General features: G+C 58.5%; 1 protein-coding gene across 2 annotated transcripts in view; it reads left to right on the top strand.

Moving 5' to 3' along the window:
* The window catches only part of LOC121273362 (serine/threonine-protein phosphatase 6 regulatory ankyrin repeat subunit C-like), a 112,654-nt gene that overhangs the window by 56,868 nt on the left and 44,166 nt on the right, over positions 1-11,620 (top strand). For both annotated transcript variants that reach the window (XM_041180541.1, XM_041180542.1), the window contains exon 6: positions 2,956-3,043. In XM_041180541.1, coding sequence (XP_041036475.1) covers positions 2,956-3,043 — 88 coding nt within the window. The remainder of the gene's footprint in view (positions 1-2,955; positions 3,044-11,620) is intronic.

Genomic DNA, 11,620 nt, shown 5'->3' with positions numbered 1-11,620 from the left:
GGCAATCCAGGGTTTTTATATAAATGTGTGAATTATTTTTTAAAATTAGTCTTGTGGAGGCTTACACTTTGTGTCCCCAAAGCTTTCCTCCTGCTGCTAATTTTGGTCTTGACATGCTTCTGACATGAATTACTGGACGGTCCTAACCCCCAATGCCCGCACTGCTCACCAGCAGCTTCCTCATGGGGCAAGTCGCTCAAGCAACATATTGTCGGTACCACAGGAACCAAAAGAGTCACTCAGAGCAAGGAAGGAGGCCATTCAGCCCATCGAGTCCGTGCCTGCTCTCCGTAGACCAATCCGCTCAGCCCCCATTCCCCCCGCTCCCATCCTCGTAACCCTGAGAGTTTGTTTCTCTCGAGATTCTGAGTTCCCTTCGGGAGTCCGATTTCCTTTTGGAATCATTCATCGTCTCCGCTTCCTCGTGGGGAGCGAGTTCCAGGTTGTTACCACTCGCTGTGGAGCATAGGAAATTTGATGAAGTGCCACATGAAAGGTTATTGCAGAAAATAAAAGCTCATGGTGTAGGGGGTACCACATTGGCATGGGTAGAAGATTGGCTGGCTAACGGGAAGCAGAGAGTAGGCATAAATGGGTCTTTTTCCGGTTGGCAGGATGTGAGGAGTGATCAGTGCTGGGACCCCAACTGTTTACCACTAATATAAATGACTTGGATGAAGGGGTCGAAGTATGGCTATTTGCTGATGACACAAAGGTAGGTAGGAAAGTAAGTTGTGAGGAGGACACAAGGAGGTTATAAAAAGATACAGATAGGTTAAAGAGTGGGCGAAGATCTGGCAGATGGAGTATAATGGGGGAAAATGTTAAAAGAGAAGCATGTTATCTGAATGGTGAGATTGCAGAGCTCTGAGGTGCAGAGGGATCTGGGTGTCCTAGTGCATGAGTCACAAAAGGTTAGTAATTAGGAAGCTAATAGAATGTTATCATTTATTGTGAGGGGAATGGATTCCAAAAGCTGGGAGGTTATGCTTCATTTGTACAGGACATTGGTGAGACCACATCTGGAGCACTGTGTACAGCACTGGTCTCCTTATTTAAGGGAGGGTGTAAACGCGTTGGAAGCCGTTCAGAGAAGGTTTAACCAGACTAACGCCTGGAATGGGCGGGTTGTCTCATCAGGAAAGGTCGGACAGGCTGGGCTTGTATCCGCTGGAGTTTAGAAGAGTGAGAGGCGACTCGATCGAAACCTATAAGATCCTGAGGGGGGTCTCGACAGGGTGGGTGTGGAGAGGAGGTTTCCTCTTGTGGGAGAATCTAGAACGGGGGTGGGTGGTCACTGTTTAAAAATAAGGGGTTGCCCATTTAAGACAGAGATGAGGAGAAATGTTTTCTCTCTGAGGGGGGCGAGTCTCTGGTGGAAGCAGAGTCTTTGAATGTTTTTAAGGCCAAGGTGGATAGGTTTTTAAAAATTCATTCATGGGATGTGGGAGTCGCTGGTTCAGTCAGCATTTATTGCCCATCCCTAATTGCCCTTGTTCAGAGGGCATTGAAGAGTGAACCACATAGCTGTGGGTCTGGAGTCACGTGTAGGGCCAGACTGGGGTAAGAACGGCAGATTTCCCTCCCCTAAAGGGGACGTTAGTGAACCAGATGAGTTTTTACAACAATCGACAATGGTTTCCTGGTCACCGTCAGAGTTTTAATTCCAGTTTTTTATTGGATTCAAATTCCACCATGTGCCGTGGTGAGATTTGAACCCATGTCCCTGGAGGGTTACCCTGGGTCTCGGGATTCCTAGCCCAGTGACGATATTACTACGCCACTGCCTCCCCCATTCTTGGTGAGCAAGGGGGTGATGGGTTATCGGGGGCAAATGGGATGCAGATTTTAAGTTACTGTCAGATCAGCCATGACCTTATTAAATGGTGGAGCAGGCTTGAGGGGCTGAATGGCCTACTCCTGCTCCTTGTTCTAACGTTGGTATTAAACAGGGACAGGAGGAGGCCATTCAGCCCCTCGAGCCAGCTCTGCCATTTAATCAGGTCATGGCAGCTCTGTTTGAGTTTCTAATTCCACATTCCCACCTACCCCCAATAACCTCTGATTCTCTCACCTAACAGGAACCTACCTACCTCGGCCTTAAAAAAAATATTCAATGATCCCGTCTCCACCGCTTTCTGAGGCAGAGAGTTCCAAAGTCGCACAATGCTCAGGGAAATAAGTTCTCCTCACCACTGTCTGAGAAAGGCCACCCCTAAGTTCTTCCCCTGCATCTCTTGCCAAAACCCAAATCTGTGTCTCCACCCCACAGCCCCCACCCACACTCCCTGTCTCATCAGCTAAGGGGAACAGCTTTACTTTGTCCACCTTATCCGAACCGGTCACCATCTTGTACCCCCCCCTCTCTATCCGATCTCCCCTCTATCCCCTTCGCTCCAAGGGGAACGGCCCCCAGCTTCTCCAACCCCCACCTCGGAGCTAAACCGCGCCCCCCCCCCACCCCCAACCATCGATCCCTCGTACTGTTCTGGTAAACCTCCCTCCGCAGCCTCTCGAGGGCCCTCACACCCATCCTGGAGCGTGGTGGTGACCAGAACTGGACACAGCCTCTAGTTGTAGCCTAGCCAGAAATTTCTAAATGTTGACAGGTTCCCTGCTTTTTTGTACTCGAGACTTCCGTTTATGAACCTCGAGATACTATTTGCTTTGCCAGCTACTCTCTCAGAATGTTCTGCTACCTTCGAAGATGTCTGGACATCATACTCAAAGGCACAGCTTATAATGTGTTGAGTGCTTTGGACAGGTCCATAATCTGCTCTGTCCTCAGTGTTAGCTGGGTGATTGTCTTCTCGTGAGGATGCTTGTGCCCTTGGAGAAGGGGGCGGGGGTGAGGGGTGGTGGTAAAAGGTTAAATATTTTGAAGTAAAATGTTCATCAATGCGGCTGATACTGGTGCTGGCTGAGTCTTCCTTCTTCTCTGCTGTTTTTCATCAGATGGTTCATTTGCTGTTGAATAAAGGAGCTGCTGTCGGTGCCTGTGACAAGAAGGAACGTCAGCCCATTCACTGGGCTGCGTATACAGGCAAGTTGTGTTCACTGGGCTGCGTATACAGGCAAGTTGTGTTCACTGGGCTGCGTATACAGGCAAGTTGTGTTCACTGGGCAGCGTATACAGGCAAGTCGTGTTCACTGGGCTGCATAGACAGGCGAGTTGCGTTCACTGGGCTGTGTGTACAGGCGAGTCGCGTTCACTGGGCCGCGTGTACAGGCAAGTCGCGTTCACTGGGCTGCGTATACAGGCGAGCTGCGTTCACTGGGCTGCGTAGACAGGCGAGCTGCGTTCACTGGGCTGCGTAGACAGGCGAGTCGCGTTCACTGGGCTGCGTAGACAGGCGAGTCGTGTTCACTGGGCTGCGTAGACAGGCGAGCTGTGTTCACTGGGCTGCGTAGACAGGCGAGCTGCGTTCACTGGGCTGCGTAGACAGGCGAGCTGCGTTCACTGGGCTGCGTAGACAGGCGAGCTGCGTTCACTGGGCTGCGTAGACAGGCGAGTCACGTTCACTGGGCTGCGTAGACAGGCGAGTCGTGTTCACTGGGCTGCGTAGACAGGCGAGCTGCATTCACTGGGCTGCGTAGACAGGCGAGTTGCGTTCACTGCGCTGCGTAGACAGGCGAGTTGCATTCACTGGGCTGCGTAGACAGGCGAGTTGCGTTCACTGGGCTGTGTGTACAGGCGAGTCGTGTTCACTGGGCTGCGTAGACAGGCGAATTGCGTTCACTGGGCTGCGTAGACAGGCGAGTTGCGTTCACTGGGCTGCGTAGACAGGCGAGCCGTGTTCACTGAGCTGCGTAGACAGGCGAGTTGCGTTCACTGGGCTGCGTAGACAGGCGAGCCACCTTCACTGGGCTGCGTAGACAGGCGAGTTGCGTTCACTGGGCTGCGTAGACAGGCGAGTTGCGTTCACTGGGCTGCGTAGACAGGCGAGTTGCGTTCACTGGGCTGCGTAGACAGGCAAGTTGCGTTCACTGGGCTGCGTAGACAGGCGAGCCGCGTTCACTGGGCTGCGTAGACAGGCGAGTTGCGTTCACTGGGCTGCGTAGACAGGCGAGTTGCGTTCACTGGGCTGCGTAGACAGGCGAGCTGCGTTCACTGGGCTGCGTAGACAGGCGAGCTGTGTTCACTGGGCTGCGTAGACAGGCGAGTTGCGTTCACTGGGCTGCGTAGACAGGCGAGTTGCGTTCACTGGGCTGCGTAGACAGGCGAGCTGCGTTCACTGGGCTGCGTAGACAGGCGAGCTGCGTTCACTGGGCTGCGTAGACAGGCGAGTTGCGTTCACTGGGCTGCGTAGACAGGTGAGTTGCGTTCACTGGGCTGCGTAGACAGGCGAGCTGCGTTCACTGGGCTGCGTAGACAGGCGAGTTGCGTTCACTGGGCTGCGTAGACAGGTGAGTTGCGTTCACTGGGCTGCGTAGACAGGCGAGCTGCGTTCACTGGGCTGCGTAGACAGGCGAGCTGCGTTCACTGGGCTGCGTAGACAGGCGAGCTGCGTTCACTGGGCTGCGTAGACAGGCGAGCTGCGTTCACTGGGCTGTGTGTACAGGCGGGTTGCGTTCACTGGGCTGCGTAGACAGGCGAGTTGCGTTCACTGGGCTGCGTAGACAGGCGAGTTGCGTTCACTGGGCTGCGTATACAGGCGAGCCGCGTTCACTGGGCTGCGTATACAGGCGAGTTGCGTTCACTGGGCTGCGTATACAGGTGAGCCGCGTTCACTGGGCTGCGTATACAGGCGAGTTGCGTTCACTGGGCTGCGTGTACAGGCGAGTTGCGTTCACTGGGCTGCGTGTACAGGCGAGTTGCGTTCACTGGGCTGCGTAGACAGGTGAGTTGCGTTCACTGGGCTGCGTAGACAGGTGAGTTGCGTTCACTGGGCTGCGTAGACAGGCGAGTCGCGTTCACTGGGCTGCGTAGACAGGCGAGTCGCGTTCACTGGGCTGCGTAGACAGGCGAGTCGCGTTCACTGGGCTGCGTAGACAGGCGAGCTGCGTTCACTGGGCTGCTTAGACAGGCGAGTTGCGTTCACTGGGCTGCGTAGACAGGCGAGTTGCATTCACTGGGCTGCGTAGACAGGCGAGTTGCGTTCACTGGGCTGTGTGTACAGGCGAGTCGTGTTCACTGGGCTGCGTAGACAGGCGAGTTGCGTTCACTGGGCTGCGTAAACAGGCGAGTTGCGTTCACTGGGCTGCGTAGACAGGCGAGCCGCGTTCACTGGGCTGCGTAGACAGGCGAGTTGCGTTCACTGGGCTGCGTAGACAGGCGAGCCGCCTTCACTGGGCTGCGTAGACAGGCGAGTTGCGTTCACTGGGCTGTGTATACAGGTGAGTTGCGTTCACTGGGCTGCGTATACAGGTGAGCCGCGTTCACTGGGCTGCGTATACAGGCGAGTTGCGTTCACTGGGCTGCGTGTACAGGCGAGTTGCGTTCACTGGGCTGCGTGTACAGGCGAGTTGCGTTCACTGGGCTGCGTGTACAGGCGAGTTGCGTTCACTGGGCTGCGTAGACAGGCGAGTTGCGTTCACTGGGCTGCGTAGACAGGTGAGTTGCGTTCACTGGTCTGCGTAGACAGGCGAGTTGCGTTCACTGGGCTGCGTAGACAGGCGAGTCGCGTTCACTGGGCTGCGTGTACAGGCAAGTTGCGTTCACTGGGCTGCGTAGACAGGCGAGTTGCATTCACTGGGCTGCGTAGACAGGCGAGCTGCGTTCACTGGGCTGCGTAGACAGGCGAGCTGTGTTCACTGGGCTGCGTAGACAGGCGAGTTGCGTTCACTGGGCTGCGTAGACAGGCGAGTTGCGTTCACTGGGCTGCGTAGACAGGTGAGTTGCGTTCACTGGGCTGCGTAGACAGGTGAGCTGCGTTCACTGGGCTGTGTGTACAGGCGGGTTGCGTTCACTGGGCTGCGTAGACAGGCGAGTTGCGTTCACTGGGCTGCGTAGACAGGCGAGTTGCGTTCACTGGGCTGCGTATACAGGCGAGTTGCGTTCACTGGGCTGCGTATACAGGCGAGTTGCGTTCACTGGGCTGCGTATACAGGTGAGCCGCGTTCACTGGGCTGCGTATACAGGCGAGTTGCGTTCACTGGGCTGCGTGTACAGGCGAGTTGCGTTCACTGGGCTGCGTAGACAGGCGAGCTGCGTTCACTGGGCTGCGTAGACAGGCGAGCTGCGTTCACTGGGCTGCGTAGACAGGCGAGCTGCGTTCACTGGGCTGTGTGTACAGGCGGGTTGCGTTCACTGGGCTGCGTAGACAGGCGAGTTGCGTTCACTGGGCTGCGTAGACAGGCGAGTTGTGTTCACTGGGCTGCGTATACAGGCGAGCCGCGTTCATTGGGCTGCGTATACAGGCAAGTTGCGTTCACTAGGCTGCGTATACAGGTGAGCCGTGTTCACTGGGCTGCATATACAGGTGAGCCGCGTTCACTGGGCTGCGTAGACAGGCGAGTCGCGTTCACTGGGCTGCGTAGACAGGCGAGTTGCGTTCACTGGGCTGCGTAGGCAGGCGAGCCGCGTTCACTGGGCTGCGTAGACAGGCAAGTTGCATTCACTGGGCTGCGTAGACAGGCGAGTCGCGTTCACTGGGCTGTGTGTACAGGCGAGTTGCGTTCACTGGGCTGCGTGTACAGGCGAGTTGCGTTCACTGGGCTGCGTGTACAGGCGAGTTGCGTTCACTGGGCTGCGTAGACAGGCGAGTTGCGTTCACTGGGCTGCGTAGACAGGCGAGTTGCGTTCACTGGGCTGCGTAGACAGGCGAGCTGCGTTCACTGGGCTGCGTAGACAGGCGAGCTGCGTTCACTGGGCTGCGTAGACAGGCGAGCTGCGTTCACTGGGCTGCGTAGACAGGCGAGCTGCGTTCACTGGGCTGCGTAGACAGGCGAGCTGCGTTCACTGGGCTGCGTACACAGGCAAGCTGCGTTCACTGGGCTGTGTGTACAGGCGGGTTGCGTTCACTGGGCTGCGTAGGCAGGCGAGTTGCGTTCACTGGGCTGCGTATACAGGCGAGCCGCGTTCACTGGGCTGCGTATACAGGCGAGTTGCGTTCACTGGGCTGCGTATACAGGTGAGCCGCGTTCACTGGGCTGCGTATACAGGCGAGTTGCGTTCACTGGGCTGCGTAGACAGGCGAGTTGTGTTCACTGGGCTGCGTAGAAAGGCGAGTTGCGTTCACTGGGCTGTGTGTACAGGCGAGCCGCGTTCTCTGGGCTGTGTGTACAGGCGAGCCGTGTTCACTGGGCTGCGTATACAGGCGAGTTGCGTTCACTGGGCTGCGTATACAGGTGAGACGCGTTCACTGGGCTGCGTATACAGGCGAGTTGCGTTCACTGGGCTGCGTAGACAGGCGAGTTGCGTTCACTGGGCTGCGTAGACAGGCGAGTTGCGTTCACTGGGCTGCGTAGACAGGCGAGCTGCGTTCACTGGGCTGTGTGTACAGGCGGGTTGCGTTCACTGGGCTGCGTAGACAGGCGAGTTGCGTTCACTGGGCTGCGTATACAGGCGAGCCGCGTTCACTGGGCTGCGTATACAGGCGAGCTGCGTTCACTGGGCTGCGTATACAGGCGAGTTGCGTTCACTGGGCTGCGTATACAGGCGAGCCGCGTTCACTGGGCTGCGTATACAGGCGAGCTGCGTTCACTGGGCTGCGTATACAGGCGAGCCGCGTTCACTGGGCTGCGTAGACAGGTGAGCTGCGTTCACTGGGCTGCGTAGACAGGCGAGCTGCGTTCACTGGGCTGTGTGTACAGGCGAGTTGCGTTCACTGGGCTGCGTAGACAGGCGAGCTGCGTTCACTGGGCTGCGTAGACAGGCGAGCTGCGTTCACTGGGCTGCGTAGACAGGCGAGTTGCGTTCACTGGGCTGCGTATACAGGCGAGCCGCGTTCACTGGGCTGCGTATACAGGCGAGCTGCGTTCACTGGGCTGCGTAGACAGGCGAGCCGCGTTCACTGGGCTGCGTATACAGGCGAGTCGCGTTCACTGGGCTGCGTGTACAGGCGAGTTGCGTTCACTGGGCTGCGTAGACAGGCGAGCTGCGTTCACTGGGCTGCGTAGACAGGCGAGCTGCGTTCACTGGGCTGCGTCGACAGGCGAGTTGCGTTCACTGGGCTGCGTGTACAGGCGAGTTGCGTTCACTGGGCTGTGTAGACAGGCGAGTCGCGTTCACTGGGCTGCGTGTACAGGCGAGTCGCGTTCACTGGGCTGTGTGTACAGGCGAGTCGCATTTCTGGGCTGTGTGTACAGGCGAGCCGCGTTCACTGGGCTGTGTGTACAGGCGAGCCGCGTTCACTGGGCTGTGTGTACAGGCGAGCCGCGTTCACTGGGCTGTGTGTACAGGCGAGCCGCGTTCACTGGGCTGTGTGTACAGGCGAGCCGCGTTCACTGGGCTGTGTGTACAGGCGAGCCGCGTTCACTGGGCTGTGTGTACAGGCGAGCCGCGTTCACTGGGCTGTGTGTACAGGCGAGCCGCGTTCACTGGGCTGCGTGTACAGGCGAGCCGCGTTCACTGGGCTGCGTAGACAGGCGAGTTGCGTTCACTGGGCTGCGTAGACAGGCGAGTTGCGTTCACTGGGCTGCGTAGACAGGCGAGTTGCGTTCACTGGGCTGCGTAGACAGGCGAGTTGCGTTCACTGGGCTGCGTAGACAGGCGAGTCGCGTTCACTGGGCTGTGTGTACAGGCGAGCCGCGTTCACTGGGCTGCGTAGACAGGCGAGTTGCGTTCACTGGGCTGCGTAGACAGGCGAGTCGCGTTCACTGGGCTGTGTGTACAGGCGAGCCGCGTTCACTGGGCTGCGTATACAGGCGAGCCGCGTTCACTGGGCTGCGTAGACAGGCGAGTTGCGTTCACTGGGCTGCGTAGACAGGCGAGTTGCGTTCACTGGGCTGCGTAGACGGGCGAGTCGCGTTCACTGGGCTGTGTGTACAGGCGAGCCGCGTTCACTGGGCTGCGTAGACAGGCGAGTTGCGTTCACTGGGCTGCGTAGACAGGCGAGTTGCGTTCACTGGGCTGCGTAGACAGGCGAGTCGCGTTCACTGGGCTGTGTGTACAGGCGAGCCGCGTTCACTGGGCTGCGTAGACAGGCGAGTCGCGTTCACTGGGCTGTGTGTACAGGCGAGCCGCGTTCACTGGGCTGCGTCGACAGGCGAGCCGCGTTCACTGGGCTGCGTAGACAGGTGAGTTGCGTTCACTGGGCTGCATAGACAGGTGAGTTGCGTTCACTGGGCTGCGTAGACAGGTGAGTTGCGTTCACTGGGCTGCGTAGACAGGCGAGCCGCGTTCACTGGGCTGCGTAGACAGGCGAGCCGCGTTCACTGGGCTGCGTAGACAGGCGAATTGTGTTCACTGGGCTGTGTGTACAGGCGAGTTGTGTTCACTGGGCTGCGTAGACAGGCGAGTTGCGTTCACTGGGCTGCGTGTACAGGCGAGTCGTGTTCACTGGGCTGTGTGTACTGGCGAGTCGTGTTCACTGGGCTGCGTATACAGGCGAGCCGCGTTCACTGGGCTGCGTAGACAGGTGAGCTGCGTTCACTGGGCTGCGTAGACAGGCGAGCTGCGTTCACTGGGCTGTGTGTACAGGCGAGTTGCGTTCACTGGGCTGCGTAGACAGGCGAGCTGCGTTCACTGGGCTGCGTAGACAGGCGAGCTGCGTTCACTGGGCTGCGTAGACAGGCGAGTTGCGTTCACTGGGCTGCGTATACAGGCGAGCCACGTTCACTGGGCTGCGTATACAGGCGAGCTGCGTTCACTGGGCTGCGTAGACAGGCGAGCCGCGTTCACTGGGCTGCGTATACAGGCGAGTCGCGTTCACTGGGCTGCGTGTACAGGCGAGTTGCGTTCATTGGGCTGCGTAGACAGGCGAGCTGCGTTCACTGGGCTGCGTAGACAGGCGAGCTGCGTTCACTGGGCTGCGTCGACAGGCGAGTTGCGTTCACTGGGCTGCGTGTACAGGCGAGTTGCGTTCACTGGGCTGTGTAGACAGGCGAGTCGCGTTCACTGGGCTGCGTGTACAGGCGAGTCGCGTTCACTGGGCTGTGTGTACAGGCGAGTCGCATTTCTGGGCTGTGTGTACAGGCGAGCCGCGTTCACTGGGCTGTGTGTACAGGCGAGCCGCGTTCACTGGGCTGTGTGTACAGGCGAGCCGCGTTCACTGGGCTGTGTGTACAGGCGAGCCGCGTTCACTGGGCTGTGTGTACAGGCGAGCCGCGTTCACTGGGCTGTGTGTACAGGCGAGCCGCGTTCACTGGGCTGTGTGTACAGGCGAGCCGCGTTCACTGGGCTGTGTGTACAGGCGAGCCGCGTTCACTGGGCTGCGTGTACAGGCGAGCCGCGTTCACTGGGCTGCGTAGACAGGCGAGTTGCGTTCACTGGGCTGCGTAGACAGGCGAGTTGCGTTCACTGGGCTGCGTAGACAGGCGAGTTGCGTTCACTGGGCTGCGTAGACAGGCGAGTTGCGTTCACTGGGCTGCGTAGACAGGCGAGTCGCGTTCACTGGGCTGTGTGTACAGGCGAGCCGCGTTCACTGGGCTGCGTAGACAGGCGAGTTGCGTTCACTGGGCTGCGTAGACAGGCGAGTCGCGTTCACTGGGCTGTGTGTACAGGCGAGCCGCGTTCACTGGGCTGCGTATACAGGCGAGCCGCGTTCACTGGGCTGCGTAGACAGGCGAGTTGCGTTCACTGGGCTGCGTAGACAGGCGAGTTGCGTTCACTGGGCTGCGTAGACGGGCGAGTCGCGTTCACTGGGCTGTGTGTACAGGCGAGCCGCGTTCACTGGGCTGCGTAGACAGGCGAGTTGCGTTCACTGGGCTGCGTAGACAGGCGAGTTGCGTTCACTGGGCTGCGTAGACAGGCGAGTCGCGTTCACTGGGCTGTGTGTACAGGCGAGCCGCGTTCACTGGGCTGCGTAGACAGGCGAGTCGCGTTCACTGGGCTGTGTGTACAGGCGAGCCGCGTTCACTGGGCTGCGTCGACAGGCGAGCCGCGTTCACTGGGCTGCGTAGACAGGTGAGTTGCGTTCACTGGGCTGCATAGACAGGTGAGTTGCGTTCACTGGGCTGCGTAGACAGGTGAGTTGCGTTCACTGGGCTGCGTAGACAGGCGAGCCGCGTTCACTGGGCTGCGTAGACAGGCGAGCCGCGTTCACTGGGCTGCGTAGACAGGCGAATTGTGTTCACTGGGCTGTGTGTACAGGCGAGTTGTGTTCACTGGGCTGCGTAGACAGGCGAGTTGCGTTCACTGGGCTGCGTGTACAGGCGAGTCGTGTTCACTGGGCTGTGTGTACTGGCGAGTCGTGTTCACTGGGCTGTGTGTACAGGCGAGTCGCGTTCACTGGGCTGCGTAGACAGGCGAGTCGCGTTCACTGGGCTGTGTATACAGGTGAGTTGCGTTCACTGGGCTGCGTATACAGGTGAGCCGCGTTCACTGGGCTGCGTATACAGGCGAGTTGCGTTCACTGGGCTGCGTGTACAGGCGAGTTGCGTTCACTGGGCTGCGTGTACAGGCGAGTTGCGTTCACTGGGCTGCGTGTACAGGCGAGTTGCGTTCACTGGGCTGCGTGTACAGGCGAGTTGCGTTCACTGGGCTGCGTAGACAGGCGAGTTGCGTTCACTGGGCTGC

This window comes from Carcharodon carcharias, chromosome X (assembly GCF_017639515.1).
Source record: "Carcharodon carcharias isolate sCarCar2 chromosome X, sCarCar2.pri, whole genome shotgun sequence".
Taxonomy (NCBI): domain Eukaryota; kingdom Metazoa; phylum Chordata; class Chondrichthyes; order Lamniformes; family Lamnidae; genus Carcharodon; species Carcharodon carcharias.
Note: the sequence above shows the minus strand (reverse complement) of the source record. Positions and strands in the feature narration are given on the sequence as shown.